The following is a 19,746-nucleotide window of genomic DNA, read 5'->3' on the forward strand; positions in this document are numbered from 1 at the left end:
GTACAGAATACTTTCCATCTCGCAGTTTCACAGCAGCTTTTTTGACTTTAGGAGCCCAAGGAGACAAGTCCCAACAAGGCCGAGTTAATTCTCATGTGACTATCATTGCACCGGCTGCCCACAAAGCTAAATACTGTGGTGCTTGATTAGCCCACGGAAAGGATTACGTGATGCGGCTGCAAGGTTGCAATCCAGATTGCAAAGGATGAGACTCAATGACCCAGGGAGTCCTGCCCAGTCCACGTCCCTGTTCCCCCCAGCTGGTACATCCTCCTCCTCCTCTTCCTCCTCCTCCTCTCGCACCTCTGAGCCTCTCTGGGAGCAGATCAGCCTCCGGCGCTCAGCTCAGAGGGGGGTTTTGCCATGGCAGCTGTGATAACCCCTACCAGGATGTACACGAAGGAACAGCTTTGGTGTCAAAGATGGAAAGCTCAAGCTGGTGTTTGGCAGAAGCATACATATGGATATAAATATATCTAATATATAGGTGGTGTAGGCAAGCTGGGAGCTTTCCTCCTGCCTCAAACCAAGGGGCACAGGCCAAAATCCATGCCTGCCCCCACGCTTGTCTCTCCACAGGAAAGACATGGAGCTGTTGGAGCGGGTCCAGAGGCGGCCACAAAAATGATCCGAGGGCTGGAGCACCTCTGCTGTGAGGCCAGGCTGAGAGTTGGGGCTGTTCAGGCTGGAGAAGAGAAGGCTGCGGGGAGACCTTACAGCAGCCTGCCAGGACTTAAAGGGGGCTCATAAGAAAGATGGGGACGGACTTCAGCAGGGCCTGTAGGGATAGGCCAAGGGGTAATGGTTTTAAACTAAAAGAGGGGAGATTCAGACTAGATTTAAGGAAGACATTGTTTATGCTGAGGGTGGTGAGGCGCTGGCCCAGGTTGCCCAGCGAGGTGGGAGATGCCCCATCCCTGGAAACATTCCAGGTCCGGCTGGACGGGGCTCTGAGCGACCTGATCTGGTTGAAGATGTCCCTGCTCATGGCAGGGGCTTGGACTTGGTGACCTGTAAAGGTCCCTTCCGACCCAAACCATTCTGTGATTCTATGAGCTCCGTGACGTGGCGGCCCAGGCTCACCCCTGCTAGCGGAGGGTCACGGTGGGCACCTCCAGGGCAGGCAGTGGGGCTTCGGCCCCGCCAGGGCCACCGGAACCCCGGCTCTGCCTCACCGGGCACAGCGAACCCCGCCGCGGGGAGCACCCGCGCCACCTCCCCGCTCAGCCCGGCCCGGCGGGCAGAGCCGCGGGGCCCCTGGCGCCCGGGCCGCGCGGCCTTGGGGCCCGGCCCGGGCCGCCGCCGGCTGAGGGCCGCCGGGAGGGCGGCGGAAGGCCGCGGGCGGCGCAGCCCCCCGGCAGCAGCCATCATGACACAGGTTTTACTCAGGCCGAGGGGCGGCCCGGGCCCGCGGCCGGCGCGGGGCGGGGGGAGGAAGGCGGGCAGGAGGGAGGGGAGGGAAGGGGAGGGAAGGGCCGGGCCGCGGCGGTGCCGTCGGCCGCGCCGTGGCGCTGCGGCGTCGCGGAGGCCCGCTGCCGTCCCGTCCCGACCCGACCCGTCCCGGCTCGGCTCGGCCGGGCGGTGCGTGCGTGGGGGCCGGGGCTGCGGCGGGCAGCGGGGCCGCGGCGAGAGGAGGAGGAGGAGGCGGCGGCGGCGCTCCCTCTCCGGCAGGACAAAGGGCTGTGGGCGCGCAGGTAGGAGCCGGCCCGGCCTTGCTGCGGGCCTGGCTGCGGGCGGGCTGGCGGCTGCCCCGGCCGGCGGCGGGCGGGCCGCGGCGCCTCCTCAGCGCCGGCGGGACTGGACCTCCCTTCCCTTCCCTCCGCTCCCTCCCTCCCCGCAGCGGCCGGGGCGGTTGCTGCCCGCCGGGTTCGGCGCTTCCCCGTTGCCCCGGGGAGCCCCGGGCGCTGCCGCGGGCTGCGGAGGGCGCTGCCCCCGCCGCCGGGCCGCCAACGGCCGCGGCAACCGCCGGCTGCCTGCCTTTGTCTCGGCAGCCGCGGCCCAGAGCCCGCCCCGGGAGCCCCCCTCAGCAGGCGCTTTCCGCCGCAGGAGCCATGGGCCGGCTGCCGCGCTAGGAGCATCCCCGGCCGGAGGGGCGAGGAGGAAGGCGGCCGCTGCTCCCCTTCCCCCGGCGGGGGCCGCGCGGGGCTGGAGATGGAGCCGGCGGCGCGGCCGAGCGGGGATATCCTGAGGCGGAACCCGCAGCAGGACTACGAGCTGATCCAGCGGGTGGGCAGCGGCACCTACGGCGATGTCTACAAGGTGAGCGGCGTGGGGGGCCGCGGCGGGCTCTGCTGCGGGGCTTCTCCTCACGGCGCGGCCGGGCTGAGGGCGTCAAGGGGCCGGCTGGGACGGAGCGGCTCCTGAAAAACCTGCGGGCTCGGGGCACCTCTGGCAAAGCGTGAGGTTTCCCTCCCCGTCTAACGCTTTGGTTTAAAAGGGTTGACTTCTGCTTGCAGCGTTGGAGAAGGGTCCGCCTTAACGGGCCCCTCACTGATTTCTTAGAGGTTTGAATGGGTGAACATCCATTCAAACGCGGGCGATACTTTCCGCGTTACTGCTAAAGAAGGTAGAGGATACCTAGTTGCTGTACCTGTTTCCAGAACGCATCAGTTAAAGCACCTGATTAAAAGGGTGCAAGTTTATCCCTGAGGTTAATAATAGCACGCAAAAGGCAGAAGCAGATTAAAGCTTTTCAGAAGCTGGGACGGAGTTATGGCTTGCCGTAGAGTTAGCGCTGCAAATCCAGCAGATGCTCTTGAAACGGTGCGTATCGATGCTCACATCGCCAGAACCACGGCCATGGGAAACAGAAGGCGTAGGCATGGCACGTTCTTCGCTGTGTGCTTCTCTGGGAGATACGAGCCCCTTCCCCAAACGTCAGGGATGCTCAGCAGCTTTAAGGGTTGGGTTGCTTATAAAGAAAGCCTTAAAGTTTTTGGCCTGTCTTTGGCAATCTGCATTTTCAGCTGCATGGGAAGAGTGGCTGTAATGTTTTACTTTGTAATGCTGTTGAGTGTCTTTAAAATAGACCTGACACAACCAACCGAACAAGAAAAGGTGTGTTACTCTGCCACATGAAAGGCAGCGGTAATTGCTCGTGCTGGGGGAGGGCTAATGTTCAAATTGAAGTTTTATAGATGGATCTTGTTCCCACCACCTCTTTGAAACGGTTACTTATGGCCTCTGGGAGTTATTTTTAAAAGTTTTCATGGTGCATATTTACCTTCCTTTTTTCTTTTTTTTTCTTTTTTTTTCTCCTAGAGTGCTGTGCACAGATCAGTCAACTTCTTTGCTAGGGAATCGAGCACTAAATCCTTTAAAAGGACATTTCAGGTTTCATAAATCTGAAACTCAGCATACCTTGAGCTGGTTTGTTCGGGTATGCCTGCATAGTACAGGGCAGCATGGCGAGAAATAACTAGTTGTGTGGCAGAGAAGTACTTTTGTGTCATCTCTTTGCTCCTTGTGGAAAAAAAAATATTCTGCTTCTCATTATCCTGGTAATTAGTGGAGAGCTGTGCTGACATGTCATACAGCTTCCGGTTCCGGAGCTGATTTGAATGCATGGCTCTGCTCTGTGCCATGTAAACATATCCCCTTTAAATAAAAAACCCACAACCCTCCCCCCCACCCCATTCTTTGGGTTATGAAAAATGTGCCTTCGATTCCTGAAACAGTTCCAGATAGGAATAAACCCAAACCTTCTCATAGTGCAACCTGGCAAATTTAAATCAAAGTCTTTGGCAGTATTTTTAGACGTTGTTATGAGTCTAAAACAAGTGTAAAGAGTTTAAAGTAGTTCGAGAGCCTACATTTGTTTCTAGGTCATTGGTTTGCTCTTGGCTTTTATAAAGCCCTGTGACAGGGAGGAACCGTATCAAGGGAACGCTGAATCAGATGGCACTGGCTGTTACGACAAATATGCAAAGCAAACTTATTTTTTAAAGTCATTGATGTTGCATTAATTTTAAAAGTAACTTAAGGTAAACCTTTTTTCTTGAAAGGACTTAACATATAAACATTGTACTTTTATTTTCCTTAGTCCATGGTAAGTGTCCTTTTAGGACAGATGGCACATCTTGTGCTTGCTGAGGGCTGTCAGTAGTGTTTATAAAATGCATTTCTTGGTGAATATCTGATTGTTGTTCTGTTGCAGAGCTCGGGCAAGGCTTGCTAGAGAGCGCTCTTAAATTAAAATGGAATTTTCCTCTCACCTCTTCAAGTGGTTTCTCTGCTCCATCACTACTAATGAGTCACCAGCCTCGCCAGCACAGTTGTTTTTAGGATGTCTAAATGAGACAGCCTTTCTGGTTGTGGGAGATCTGCTTCTTCCTCAGATGCTTTTCGGTGGTGGTGGTTCATGCCTCGAATTCTTCTTGGGGCATTTGGTAGCTTTTAGAGTAATTAGTTCTTTTTTGGATGTTGAAGGCAGAGGTTAAACAAATATTTGTGTTCACTATTAGGTTACAGAAGAATATTTAAGACCTTTCTAAAAATCTCCTACCCACTTTGCTTTTCATTACCACTATGGAAGCTTAAAACTGAAATGTGTTTTCTTAGTGTTGGTGGGGTTTTTTTCTCTTGTCTGTCACATGGCACACAATGGTTGATTGTAGAGTTGCTCATAAGTACTGGATTGTTGATGTTGGTTTAATATTTTTTTTTTTCCCCAAAATGCATTTCAGTGTGGGGGAGAAACCGTCCGTAAATAAACTATTTTCTTATCTATTCACAGCGTGTGTAAGTAGATCCAAGTTTGGGTCTACCAGTCTTGGAAGTACGCTTTCCATTACAATCCTAATGCGTTAGTTGTCTCATCTGTGTTGGGAAAGCTTTTATTTCTTTTTAATAGAGGATATTGCTGTTACGCCAGTTCTTCTCCATTGGAATAATTTATCTCTCAAAGCATTGTATCGAGCTATCTCAAATTGCTGACTTCTGAAAGAGGCTGTAATAACGAAGATTGAGTACTCACTGGAACTTAATAATACGCTGACAATATTGGTTTTGTCCCCACTTTCTGTCAAATGGTTAGTATCCTCAGCATCGCATCCCGTAACACCGCAAAGGTGAGGTCTACAAGAGTGAGGTTTTAATTTGGCTTTCCTGGCAAGATTTCTGTTTGCCCTCCTTGGTCATATACATGAAAGTCTCAAAGCAGTATTTAAAAATGATGTAAGTTTGTTGATGTATCTGCATGGTCGTGCTGAAATAGACTTTGTGTGTGTGTGGTTAATGCAGAAACATCCAGTTGACCAGTGTCTTAGGGCAGAAAATTAAAAAAGCGGCTAGAAACTGTAAATGGAATTTAATCTCCAGCACTAGGAAGCGGTCCGTCAGATCCTATCCCAGGTAAGCTCCCATCATGTGGTTAGATCCCAGGTCTCGATGAGTTTTCATGGGTGCCAGCATGACCTGTCAGTGAACCTGCAGCTTTTCAGTGGGGCCTTGTAGTCTAATTTGTATAAGGCCAGTTTTGATAACAAGTTCACATCATCAGCTCCGTAAGCACGTGGTTCTGTGGTCCATGATATTTTCTGGAAGTACTTGGAATAGTGTAAGACTGGCCTGTTTTGGTTAGCTTGCGGGACTTGGTTGCATCAGAACATCAAGTCATCTGGTTATATGTACTTGTAGATGTTGGTGTCCTGAGGGGACTTAGAAAACAGGCGCTGCATTAGGGTGATAATTTACTTTAGCTCTTTCTTACTGGGATTTCCTGCATGGATTTTTTATTTGACTATTTATTAATGACTCAGAATAGGTTTGGTGGAGAGATTTAGGGGAAAGAATACCTTGGGTCGTGGTGAGAGACGTGGGGTCACCACCCCTTGCACATGAAAAGGAATTTAAAGTCTTCTACACGTGTGAGTGCCTTCACCCTCAGCCTGTTGACTCCACTGGGGAACAAAAAACTTCCACTCACTACTACCTCCCCTGTCTCCTTCTCCCCCAACTACACAGGGCTTGGCTTTTTGTGGTTTTTAATGCAAGTGCCCCAAACGGAGTTTTAACTAATCTTCGATTTTGGAGAAGGGGAACAAAGAGATGATTTATGTAGACTCTCTTTTTGAATGCTCTTGTTTGGCAGCTGAGCTGAAAGATGATGCATTTGCTCAGCCCAGCACCCTCTGCAGGCTGCCTTTGCGGGATGAATAGCTGGATGTCTCTCCTCACTGAGAGGCGATGATCAAATATGATCTTGTGCAACAGTTCTAAAGCTGTCTTGTTTTGGTTTTTCCAAGCAGGATTGTGAACAGTGCTACAGTAGCTTTCTTTAAAAGTAAGCACAGGGGGAGAGAAATGTACCGAATTAGTAGCAGAAACTATCTGTAAGCAAGAGATGCATTTTTATTAAATAGCATGGAAATTTCATTCCTTCTTGAGTCACCTGCTCAGTCTCTCTTATTCTCTTGGGAGTTTTTTTTTTTAAATCTCCTACACCATTAACTTAGAAGAAACCTGTACTGGTTTGCCACTGATGACTGCTGCAGGAAAATAGTGAGCAATGAAATTGGATCGTGGCAGACAGAGACTCTTTTGCTCAAATATGGTTTAAAAAAAAAAAAGTCTTTTTTTTAAAGGTTGCCATAAAAGTGGGACTCTGTCCAGTTTGAGTCAAGTTTCAGCCCTGCTTGTGTGGTCAGTGCTTTATTCTCAGAGCTCCGGAGTATAATTCCTGGTGCACTCAAAGGCTGTTGAGATCCTGTATTTGATGTTTTGAAAATAATTCTTAATGTCAGTCTAATTTCACAGATCATGAGAACTTACCGGTTAAAGTGTTCTACTACTTCAAGTCAACAGGTTAAGAATGGAGTATTAAGGCTTTGTTTTAATACCAGAGTACAGTTATGGCTATGTCAGTTTTTAATGACATACTCCCAACTTTATACGAATATGTTTTGGCAGCTGCAGACCAGTTGGATTGGCCATCCCTGATTCAGCACTTCTGACCCTGGTGAATATACGTTGCTTACACGTATAAATTACCATAAAACATCTGTCACATCGGGGGATTCCACTCTTCTTCTCCAGATCAAAGCCTTCTGGTTAGCAGTGTTTGCTGTAGCCATGCCTGAACTCTGCGTACTCTTGTTTTTCCATACGAAGGGTGTTTAGAATGGCATCGAACCAGCGCTGTTGAGTTTCTTCTTGTTGCTGTGGAGTTTCTCTTCTGGGAAATTGCTCACTTTTCTTTTAGGATGCAGTCAGTAGGATATATATAGCTGAGCACCGAGATGCTCAGTGGCTTATAGACACCCTCTGTTAGGATATTCAGGAGTTGGGGGGAAGCCCTTGCGTTTCCATTTGTAATCTTGGTAAGTTTTTTTTTCTTATTAAGCATTTGATCTTCGTTGTGGAACATTCAAAGCTGTTTGGCTTTAAGTATTACCTCCTATTGCTCATGTTTTCTGTTGATGGTAGGTTATGTGGTGGGAATAGAGTGTTTCTCCCTATGTCTGTTTCTCCCTGTCTTTTACTTTGAAAAGCAGGTAGGCTCTGAAATCTTAAAAATAAGGCCTGATTTCTTTTCCAGCTCTTTTAAAGAGAGTTGTCCTCCTGGGTTGGGTCCTCAGAGGAGCCAAAGAAAGAGTGGTAGCAACTTTTCAGTGTGCTGCCATCAGCTAGTGCCAAGGCTGTACCCAGCGTCTCTTAAGCCAAGGAGGAACTGCGAGTCTGTTCTGTTGAGTTTAATGTCCTGTTGGGACCAGCCTTGTCTCTGATGTAGTCTTCAGTTGTGATATTACTGCCTAGTACTCGTCCTTCATGAGACATTCTGCTGGGTAGATGATTATGTTGTTCCTCATTTATTCGTGGTACAATCAGCGAGGGAGGCTGAGGCGTCCTGCGGACTTGCACAGGAAGGAGTTAACCAGAGCATGTTCTTTTGTTCCCTGCATGTTGCACACGTTTTTGGAGACCAGTCTCAAACACGGGAGGTGCTTTATAAGCTGTGCCTTTTCTGCCTTGCACCCCAGAGCTCCATTTCAACGTGAGATATCCATTCAGAGGAAGTGAATAGTGCAGTTCATGCACCCCCTTTGAAACACACGCACTACCCACCCTCCCCAACAGGAGAGGAAATCTCTGAGAAGGAAGAACAGATCAAAGATCAGAACATTTGCATACCAGTATCTACTTCATCTTTGTCCCCAGAAGATGCAATGGTCATTTTCATTGCCAACGTGTTTGGATAACTTAATGCATCCAAGATTTATAGCATGAGGTGTCTGAGTGATTCCTAGTTCCCATCAGCAGAGGTGCGTGGTAGAAGTACGCAGATCATCCATGTCAGAGAGAATAGCTCTTCCTGTCAGCAAGGCCGTAACGCAGTTTGCCAGCATATTTCGCTGACACCAGCAACTGTCCATCCGCTCTGCAGCTGGAAAAACAAATATGCTTGCTACCTTTATTCATGTTTGGCACCTGGCTTCTTGGTTATGGCTGTGAATGAAATGAAGAGGCAGCATCAACCCAAGGTGATTCCATTTGAGAACAATGCGAAATGGGTAGGTCTCCGTATTCATAAAAGTTGTTCATCAACTCAGGGCAACCTCAGTGCCTTGCATTTTAGATTGCCAAGACTTTCTCACACTTTGCCGTTTTGTTAGGGTTTCAGATTTTATATTTCTTCAAGAACTTAGAATAGTTCTTTCCTGATTTCTGAAGGATTCCTAGCAGTTAGAGCATTCAGCAAGGTTTGGTGGACGCAGCAGCCTTTGATTTGTGGTTTATGGCAGTTCTGGTGGTCCTGAGTGCATTCTGGGATTCCCATAAAAAGTCAATGAGAAGGGCAGGGTATTTTGTTCAAGATTTTGCATTTGTGATCTATAAAACCAGATGCTACCTTGCTTTTAATGGGAGTAGGTAAATAAGGCCAACCTGACGCTGACAGTAGTTGAAAAATAGCAAAAGGCAATTTATTCCACCAGGCCTTGCCCGAATCTCCTTGCAGAGTGTACCTATGGAAGAGGTATTGCAGAAGATCACTTATCTGAACTTCCCATTTGGCCTCACCAAGTAGAGTAATCTTTCTGACAGGTTAACTCAATCTGTCTAATTATAGCGAAGGGGTTTCTGTATTATGTACCACCACGTTTTTCTCCAAGCTGTGGCTTGCTAGACTGGAGAGCGTGTTTACACAGGCAGCACCATACAGCGTTATTTATCGTGCACCTTCCACCCCCTTTCCCTTGTCTCGTTTAGGGAATCTGTTCAAGGGTGGCTTGTCTGAAAAATTGGAGTCCCTTCTGTTTATCAAAATAGCAGAGGGGCTCCACAGAGAGTGAAACAGCTTTTAACTCCGTACCCACCTAACCAGCTCCACAAAATCAGTATCTTCATCTGCCGGGTAATATTTAGCCTATTGGCATCATTTTGAGACCCAGACCTGCCTCCGTCGGACACAGGACAGCATGTTCCTCTCCGCTGTGTCAAGAGGTAGTCAGATTATGGGACTAGTGCATTTAGCATCGCAGATCTCGCGAAGCTGCTCACTTTTGAGACTGCGGGACGCTAAGATATGGTTTGAGCAGGCACCGGTCAGTACATGAAGAGCAGGCAGTAAAAATTCTGAAATTTGTTGCAGCAGAGGGAGAATAAGAAGTGCCAAGGCTTTTGTTCGAAAGCCTTAGCCTCTTCCAGTACTTCTCCCTAGTCTGTTATCCTGTGGGTTGCTATACGGGTTTCTCCTGACTTCTCTGCTCCTGAAGATAGTAAAAAGATCGTGCAAGATGCAGTCAGGGATATCCCTCGGAGCTTTGAGCTGACCCGCAGTCCTGGTGGCCAGAACTGCTGCATTTACTGAACTGATCCCTCAAAACGGCATCTTTAATGCCATGTTTGATATTTTGGTATGTTGGAATTACTCTTCTCCCAAGTCTATTTTTGTGTCTTCCGCATGAATATAGTGTATAGAAGGTTCATGTTTTCATAGAGATGAGGAAGATTTGGCTGGACGTTTCCAGAAAGCTGAATGAAACATATTGTCAGGTTAGTGTGAACAGCTGGATTTGTAGCCTGTTGAAATGTGAATTTTGAGACATTCCAGAAAGGCAGGTGCTGTTTATCTTCAGAGAGTGAAGAGGTCATTGCAGGGGGACTCTGTTGGCTTACTGGTAAGAAGTCGTTCTTGAGCTTTCTTTGTGTAGCTCTTTCCTGTGCAGCATCAAAGGCTTCATTTCTTCGTACGTTTAATGTGATGGTCCACCCCAAGAAGCTGTATTCTTGTTCTCTTCCCAGCTGTGTGTATGGCTGTTGCTGATCGTTGCTATTGGAGCAATATAGAATTGTGTTGCGTTTGCCTTAACTTGCTGTTTAATGTACAGACATGCAAGGTAATAGTTGAATTATAATCATTAGACTCCCAAAGATGTTTGGGAAATTTAGTCATTAATCTTGAGGGAAGAGAAGTGGTAAAGTCCGTTGCACAGGCACGGAAAGGTAAACACGGTAGGTAGAAAGAATAAAGGTGCGGCCATGCCATCTTTTATAGATGTACTTTGTCTTGATAAAACTTAAAGAATTCAAATTTGACAGGAAGCAATGCCTGATGAGTGTTCATTGCTCTCCCGTGACTAAGAGCTTCAGGTATTTGTGCTGTATTTACAACGGGTTTGAAAACAGCAGCAGCTGAAATTTTTCTTCTGATGCACTTGGTCTACGGTGGGGTAAGGGAGAATATTTGACGTATCACTTGCAGGTATTCACAGTTGTATTGTCTGTCAGAGGGAGGTTGTTAATTTAAATATCATGATAGATTCTCTTAAACAGCTGAGATCCCTTTTCATTTAAGACTGGTTTTGTGAAAGAAGCATTGCCATTTTAAATGCCCCCTGCCTTAAGAGGACTATTTCCATTGCAGGGGAGAGGCAACTGAACTACGCTCAGCTACGTGGACATCGCTTTTGTAGCGTTAGCAGCTCACGAGGGCTGAGGGTTTCTGAGGCTGGATGGAGTGTATCTGCATAGTCAGAATTGCCTTCACCAATCTGGGTCAGTAATTGGACAGGATAAGCAGTTTCTGATAATGTTCTTTCGTTTTGTGTCAGGCATGTCTGCGTTTAAAGCACTGTTTGAGTTCCAATCCTCTGCTTCTTGGTTAATTGTGAAGAGGCATGACTGATGTTTTGATTAACACGGTGCCTTTAAAACTTTGCCAAGCAGTTCCTGTCTAGAGAGTCTGTTTTTAAATTTGGCTCACAATATCAAACTGGGGACAGAGGGAGTTAAGAGGATGGGTGGGAAGATGTTGAGAACGTTTTGTATCTGCCATCACTTCACCAGTCACGACCGACCGCCTGTTTAGGGTACATGAAGATGAATTTTTCTTTTTTCTCATTCTGTGTGTTGAGGTTTGTCTAAATCCTGCACTGGGATGTCTCGAGTACGGACTGGCTGTGCTGACTTGGGCAGCAAAGTTAGCTTCCGTAGGGGTGGAATTCAAAAGGAGGAGGACAGGCAGGCAGAGAGGAACAAGGCAAGGTGGAAGATGTCCTCTAGTATGGTAAAATTGAAAAGAAATTTTTAATTTCTTTAAAATTCCAGTTTACAGCAAATTAGGCCTGATTATTTATGTTATAATTTCTGTAGCATGCATATTATTTGAGCAGCATATTTTTGGTCCATATTTTAAAGAAAGTTGAACCAGTGAAGCGAGGAAGTCACTGGCCAAGTGCTTGAAACCAGACTACTGAAGTGAAACCGGTGTTTGACATCTGTAGACTAACCTGTAGAAAAAATTTGTTTCTTCTTTTCAAGTTACATCATTTAAATGAGTGGATCAGTCAAAACTGAGAAAACAAAAAAAGAAAAATCAAAAAACTTTCTTTTCTCTCCTCCATTCTGGCTGAAAATAAGATGTGAGAGGATAAGATAGCTGTAAAGTCGTGAAAGATATCATCTGTGATGAAATGGCGGCATATTTCCTCTCTTAATCAGCGTAAGTGCAAAGCATACTTTACACTTAACCTTTCTCACGTATCTAGCACATTTAAAAGTTCTAATTTTCCTCATTAAAAAACTTACTAAAAATGTAATTTCTGTTTATTTCAACAGAATTCCAGGCTGTGGTTTTGAATTGCCTACTGAATTAGAAATATGACTGACCACTATTTCATCATTATAAGATATAAAATTAAGATTGTAAATAAATGTTGGGTTTCATTCTAGTAGAAACAACGGAACAGTGGTACTGTCCCAGTAGTCAGAAAGCAGCAAGCACACTGTAGTATGTATACACATGTACACAAATGACATTGAGAGGAAATTGTTATAAAATGAGAGGAAATTGTTATGTCTTGCCCATCTTCCACCCCAAGAAGGTGACAATTGATATAGTACAGGTGCAAACCAAAGCTTAATCTTAGGGCAGAAGAAGAATCTCACTGCTCCTATTTTAAACTAATTTTCTTTTAACGTCTTCGATTTACACAGCTGCTTTTTTATTCTTTCTTTCTATTCTGGTCGCTGTTTTATTTAACACCACCACCACCAAAGAACAAAACGCCCAGCCCTATTTTCTTTATGAAGACAACTTTATGGTTTGTCCTTTTAGTTTTGTAACTGTTAGTCCATCTCTGAGGAAGTGAAATTTAAGGAGGCAGTTACTGAACAGCTTTGTTGAAGTTAGATTTTTCTACTTAAATCTACATTTTTCACCTGCACCTCTCTAGATTCTCTCAAATAAATTACAGTAAGGAAAAGGAGTCGATATGTACCCTGTGTTTGGAAGGCTTGGTGCTGCAGAAGAGCCTGCGTGTGACGTGAAAAGCTGGAGGGATTTGCCCAAACACTCTCTAGTTAAAAACGAGCTTGCACGCACGGCTCAGTTGCAGCATGAAGTACTGCAGTTCTAGGCAAAATAGCTTCAATAAAACAAACAAAAACCCCAGCAAAATCCATACATTTGGATATTTTGTTCTGACTAATCTGGAAGTATGTCCAAAAGTATTTCTGGTGTTTTAGGAAGTTGCATGCAGATAGTGATGGTATAAGAGTTGCAATCTCTGAATTGCAGTTTCTTCTCCGCTTTAGAATGCCAACAGCGGTTCCTCAGTTCTCCCTTCTGAAGAGACACATCTTGCTGTGTATTAGCTCACGGTTACAGTGCAAAGCAGTAAAAAAATTCCTTTGGTGTCAAAAAAGTAAAATGATGGTCTTAAAATTCTTTAATGCAGCATGAGTGGCTTAGTTTAAAAAAAAAAAAAAAAGGCAAGCCATTGCCTTTTCCTTCAGAAACTTCTTTTTCCGCCCTGCCTAGAAAGCCAGATTCCTTGTTATGATGGGAAAGCACAGTCCAGTGCTTTGGACCCCAGCCATGGCTTTCCTGCATGACTATGACCTACTGCTTAGTGGTTCTATCCTTGTTATGTACAAATAATCACAAGTTCGTCATAGCTTCCCTGAAATAAAAAAATGTTGGTGCCTACCATGTGAGTTCCTTATGCGTGGGGTGGGGTTAATGGTGCTGTCTTGACTTGGTGGATGTTGGGAGACTGAGGGCTGTGCCTGATCGACTCACTGATTTTTCTTTTCAGTCGAAAGGAGAGACATAGATGCTTTGCTTCAAATATTTTGGTTGATGCATCTCTTAGTTCTTTCATCTCTAACGAATAAATAAATTCCCCTGCAGCTGATAAAATGTATAATCTTTTAATGTTACTTGAATTCGTACTCCATAATACTGTGGGGTTTTTCCTGTGTCGTGGTCTATACATTCAACATAGGAATAAAATAAAATTGTTTTACATTTATTCTTCCCATCTTCTAGTGAATAAACCTTTTTAAAATCCATCTCAGTTTGTAGTTTAATAGTATGTTTGAAGGTATCTTTTTTTTCTTTTTTCTTTCTTTCCCCTATTTTATACCCTGGCCAGTAAAGCTGTTAGATATCTGCTCAGTTTTAAGTATACTAGCAGCTTCATGGGCATTCTTTGATTTGTGTGATCTTACGTTAAAAAATGTCTATTATTCCTCAAGAAAGTGAGCTATTTCTAGTAGCCTTTCAAACGATCTAATGCACATAGTTGTAACCTGAAAAGGTACTTTTTTGTTTTGGTTCTTGCCAGCGGTCTGCTCCAACTGAGTCAAAATTGGGCTCTTTTTTTTTTTTTTTTCCTCATGTGGTATTTGTTTGTATCTTTTGTGTTGCATTAGTTGCTAAATAGTACTTTTGTGGTCAGGGTCTGTTTATAGCCTGAACTTTTCAATTTTTGGAAGGATCATGCCAAATATTTTGCAAATGATGACCTGCCAAGAAAATTTCATAGGAGAATAACCAACCTCTACTTGGAAGCATATTGCTGACTTCTTTTGTTTTTTTTCCCTAAATAAATGCTGTGAAGATGTGCATTGATCTTTGCTTTGTTATTATTGTTATCCTTATTGCCGTAGGTCTTTGTCCTTCAGTAGTTATTGCTAGGAATGAGAATTAAATGTTTTAGTGGCCACCGAGATCTGTAGCAGAACTGTAAAGCCACTTCGCTTATACAAATCCTTCGTCAGGTTTTCTGTGCTGGAATAAAAGGAGTTGGCCTAACATCATTAATGAGCTTTTAATCACTTATTGCTTGAGTTAATTGGCCTTGAGTAAGAAAGCATCTGAAGTCTGTGAGTGAAAGGTAGGTTCCCCTCCTCCCAGTTTTCTCGGCAAGAGATATACTATCTAAATTTCACCAGTAAAAGTAAATACATTTAAGCCTTATTTGCATTATAGCTGTGCTTAGGAGTGCCAGTCGCAGATCTTACTGCACTGGGTTTCAGGTTTTAATGTAGAATTTATTTAAACCCTGGTACGTTTTAATGTAGAATTTATTTAAACTCTGGCACTTTTGTGCATTCTGGGTTCTGCTCCTTCAGTAAGGGAAACTGCAAGTGCTGTGAATGTGGAAATAGGGAGTGACAGCTGTGAAGTTTGCCTCCTGCTTTGTACTGACGCGTGTTCCTCGTCTGAAGGGCGAGGAGTGGCAATGTCCATCTGGAGAGCACCCACAAAATCAATATTTGTCTTTGTACAGTATTCAGCTCTGATATCCAGAGCAACGGCTCTCTTAGTAGTGCCGTTGCAGTATAAAGTAGCTGACACAAGAAATTCAGAAATACATATAAAAAGTAAAGTTAGCGTGTGAATCTTTATTTTTGGTTTATCCCGAAAAGTAGTAACAGCGATGGTTGTAAGAGATGGTTCTCTCTTAGTGTATTGCATCTGTAAAGTCTCTGTTAGGGAAATGGTTTCTGAAAGCCTCTGTGCCCTTCGCTATAAAGGAGCCTGGTACTGCTCTCCATCTGGGAAATCCAGCTGGAAGGTTGCGGAGTGAACAATTGCCTCCGGGTGTTTCTGCCTCCTAAAAGAGCAAGAGCCCTGAAAATTAGAAATTGCTGTTAGGTGTCTTTTTGCAGCAGCAAAGACTAGCTGGACATCTGCTTCACATGTGAGCTGCCCTGGCACACCTTGGGTGGTGAGCGGAGCGTTGTGAGGACTCAGGGTGGGAGAGGCAGTTGTTCCTGTCTGGCACAAATCTCAGCCCATTCAGTAAGATTTGCACTCATGTGTGACAGAGTCCCACTTTTTTTTTTTTGTAAGCTATCCTCTTTTGTTCCTCCTTCTACGTTTTTAATCCATCCATTGACCTTCCTGCATGAAGAAGAAAAATGTGTTCAGCATCTGTTACAGAGATGCTCTCAGCACTGAGCAGGGGGGCCTTTATTCAGTCCAGTACGCTGTTTAGGTTTTCTCAGGATGGGGATGTGGGGAGTTTTGGGAACGTTTTTCTTGTTTTGTTTTCTATAAAAGAAAAGAAAAAACCCCACAAAACTCTGCAGTAATTGCACCTGTGTGGGTTTGGTACATGTATCCATGAGAAGGTAAGATACAGGGGAATGCAGGAAAAAACCCTTTTGCTCTCTTTGCAGGGTGCTGCTCGGGTGAGCGTTTCAGGAGATCGTTTTCAGCGGTGAGCCATCAGAACTGGCCTCTCTGCTTGGGTTAACCTTCACCTGCAAATTTTCAAGGATTTGTTTTCTCAGCGCTTTCAGAGAGTTTGATCTCTTTTACAACAGTGCTTTCCTAATGTTGTACGGGAGTGCAAAAGGTTGCGGTATCCTTCTGAAGGATAGCAATTCTAGGCTTACACAGTGGGGATTAACTCTTATTGCTTTTAAGCTGGGTTTTCTGAGAAGCTTTCCGGTTATGTATTGACTTTTAATGAATACCCAGCTCTACAGTCTGGGTGTTAAACTCCGCCGGTAAAGAGATGGTGTTTCAGAAGTACAAGCCTCTCCTTTCTGTTCATTAATATCCAGCGTTGCTGTTCTTTGCTTTAGCTGCCTAATAGTTTTTCAGCTCTATTTGCAGAGCATTTTTTAAAACCGACAGACTTATTTATGTAAATCATAAAGAGTAAGCAAAATTGTATAGTTAATTATGATAAACACTAGGAATGCTTATTTGAGCTTCTGCATTGGGACATAATTCAAATTCTGTTACAGACCAGCAGGTTGCCATCCACCAAGATCGAATTCTTCTCTAACACATCAGTTGCTGCTTATTTGAGGGATAAAGGGTAAACCAGCAGATCAGAAACCTAATCCAGTCTGGCAGTTCCTGTCAGATTTCTTAATATTGCATCTTGGGTACTGATTTTTATGGATGTTTGTGTGTTCACAAAAAACCCCAAGCAAATGATGAACCCCCCCAAAGTTACTGTTGTGTTAGAGTTACCGAGGCCCCCTGAGGACTTGCTGTCCTTCATGGCAGGTCTCTCTGTTGAGGTGCGGGACCTCAGGATCCTGGAGTTGCTCTTGAGGGCTTCTCCTTGTGTGCTGGGAACAGCAGGGAGGAATCACGGGTTTCATCTTGAGAAATAAGTTCTTCCTTTGTAGAAATGTCTCATCTCTACATGTGATCAGTTTGAGCGTAGGATAAAAAAGTTGAAATGGGTTTGCATACAAGAATGTGGCATGTTCATGGCAGCATCTGTATTGTATGGGAGAGGGATACTACACCAAGTAGTGAAACCCAAATCCTCGTGCAGAAAAGCTCATGGCTGAAGTGCTGCTGAAAGGTCTGGTGGTTGTGCCAAGCTGTGGCAGTTGCTTGCTGAAGTTTTGCTCCGCAGATGGGCTGATTGTGGTGGCATCTTCAGGACCCTATCTTCTTTTTCAAGGTCTCTGTCCTCCTGCCTTCTGGTACATATATGCAGTAGTCTTGGTTTGTTCAGGTATCCTGCTCTTTTTTATGCCCCTGATGCCTGTAATGTTTTGGATGCTCTTTTTTTAATCACAACTAAAATACTTACTGTGCTTCCTGCATGTAAGAAAGGAGTCTGTTTTCATGGATTTAGAGCAGCCCAGGTGAGAGACATTTCTTTCGGCCACCTTAGTTGGCTGAGAGCTCTAGGTAGTGGTAGATGTGAATTCAGAGACCTAGGTAGGTGAATTCAAGGGTCTGTTTGATGCTGTGAGATATGAAAAGAACGATGCAGCATAATGGGAATTTCAAAACCGCATAGAGCAGGTTAAGAGTTATAAAGTGTAAGAGGTCAGAAACTACAGAGCGGATGAGAAACTTCTATTTCAGTCACTGGGCGGGAGGTCAGGGTACCTTTTGAAGGTATATGCAGTAACTGAGGAGAAGCAGGCAGCACTTGAGACAGCACAATGTCATGGTCACTGATGAGTGAAGCTTGGCAAGGAATGAATAAGATGGGGATGCATGGCAGGGTTGCCACAGGAGCTGCAATTATGATTAGATTAAATGAAGACACGGTCAAACAAACGGCTCTTCTGGTGAATTGGGGTGTTGATCCAAGGCTGGAGATCAGACAACTATGTTGGGGCGAGGAGGGGATTTCACCATGGAAATTGAAAATACTAATTTGGAGGCTGTGAGAGTGATATTGCTGTCTGCATCTTCCCCTTCTCTTCCTCAGTGTTGAAGGAGAAGGTGGCTGGACAAGGAGACTGAGCACATAAACTTGCATTCAGATGTCCAAGTGAAATGATTCTCCAGTTCTTGTCCATCTCACACAGCTTAGTACTGTGGACTCCCTGGGGTGGAATTGTCTGGCTTGCGCTCTTAAAAATAAATAAAACAAAACTGCAGAGCGCATAACCGGTTCTGAAACCAGTTTTCTGTGTTATTTCTGGTCATTAGCTACAGAAAGTGTCCTACCCAAAATGTGTTTTCTCGTGTGCATTGTTTGGGTGTGCGGTGGAAAGCATCGTACACAGGGATTGCCACGGGTGTCACGTTGGGTTCCACTGTCCCATGACAGCTTTTTGATGCAGTTCTGAGAAGAACGTTAAGTCTCATTGGGAAAACCCGATGATTTTTTTGTGTGTAATATCATAAAACTCTCCCAACTTCCCAAAACCCCAGTCCTGCTAATAGTCCACCTCTCATTTTTAAGCGCGGTGTTGGGACATGCCACTGATGTTGTACCTAGGTTGGAAGAACGTGTGTTGCTCCTGGATTGACAGCCTAACGCTCTGTCTGCAGCTAGTCCTTGTCGCAGAAGGCACCGTGGATCCCGATTCAGTTGCTGGGGGAGTGCATCAGGAAAGTGTCACCATTTGCTTGCTCAGCTCTTAACCAATTTCTGAAGCATCTGCTGTTTGAGACAGGACCATGGGTTTAAAGGAATAAAGGAACCTTTAATCTGCTCTGGTACAGCTGTGTGTATGCTTGAGGGAATCTGGGTTGTGTTGGCTGGTGCTGAAATAACGCTGGGGAAAAAAGTGTAATGATCATTGTGCTGTCACGTTAAACTAGTGACAAGTAATCCCCTAGGTTGCTACGACTATGCGATGGGATATTCAGAAAAAGGTGTACTTGTGTTTTGTTTTATTTTGAACACAGACTCTGTGTGATGTTCTGTAGTATTAGTATTTAGCTGCTAAAATATTCTGGAAGAGCTGTGCTCAGTGGGGTGCTGTCACTCATCCTATAGCAGGCTGTAGGACAGCTGAAGAAGAGGTGACTAAAAGACTATTACCTAGCTCTTCTTTCCCAGTAAATATACTCTGTAGATGACACTGAGGAAAATAAATTTGACTGTGTGGCTCACCTCATTCAAATATACCCTTGTTCTGGACCCATTCTTGTGTAGGTCAAGTTTTCTGTTGGAGCTTTGCAATCCTTCTGCCAAAATCCTATAGTTTTAATTTTCATTCTGAGTAATGTAGAACATAATTTTCAGTTTTGAGTCTCATTAAATAAAATTAAGATCAATACTAACAGCTAGCAAAAGCTCTGTCTTTCTCTTGGGGAAAGTCTTGCAGCAAGTCCCCTGATCTGTTGGGGAAGTTGGGCTCCACTTCTGTCACGTGGGAACTGGACCACGTTGCTGGTGGGCGTGTGGACTCAGCTTTAGTCTTTTAGCCTTCAGGGTCAAGATGAGTTCTTAGGAGACTTCCTTACATATTGAAGGAATCAAGGCCAGCAAAATTAAAGACAATAAGAAACCTAACAGGTTTTGTCTTCCATTACACTGAAATATTAGAAATATTGGAATTCAGAAGAGATCATCAAAGTTCATGATATATATGTCATCTTTATGTGATAAATGCATATAAATGATAACTTGCTGTGTCAATAATAGCTCATGAGATACGGAACAGCAGCTATACTTGTTAATTGGCAGGTCTGGATTACTTGACATGCAGGGGAGAAGAGCTTCCCTGGCCTCTGGTTGGTTTCAGCTAATTTTGAATTAAGACTTGAAATACTGAGGAAATTTCAGGGGA

General features: G+C 44.9%; 1 protein-coding gene across 5 annotated transcripts in view; it reads left to right on the plus strand.

Moving 5' to 3' along the window:
• Nucleotides 1-1,479: 1,479 nt before the first annotated feature.
• The window catches only part of MAP4K5 (mitogen-activated protein kinase kinase kinase kinase 5), a 71,065-nt gene continuing 52,798 nt past the window's right edge, over nucleotides 1,480-19,746 (plus strand). For 4 of the 5 annotated variants that reach the window (XM_072866232.1, XM_072866235.1, XM_072866234.1 and 1 more), the window contains exons 1-2: nucleotides 1,480-1,694; nucleotides 2,047-2,259. In XM_072866232.1, the coding sequence (XP_072722333.1) occupies nucleotides 2,152-2,259 (108 nt within the window). In that variant the 5' untranslated portion in view covers nucleotides 1,480-1,694; nucleotides 2,047-2,151. Of the gene's footprint in view, nucleotides 1,695-1,991; nucleotides 2,260-19,746 lie in introns of all 5 variants that reach the window. The other variant, XM_072866233.1, reaches the window with a different exon arrangement.

Source organism: Ciconia boyciana, chromosome 6 (genome assembly GCF_034638445.1).
Source record: "Ciconia boyciana chromosome 6, ASM3463844v1, whole genome shotgun sequence".
NCBI classification, from domain to species: domain Eukaryota; kingdom Metazoa; phylum Chordata; class Aves; order Ciconiiformes; family Ciconiidae; genus Ciconia; species Ciconia boyciana.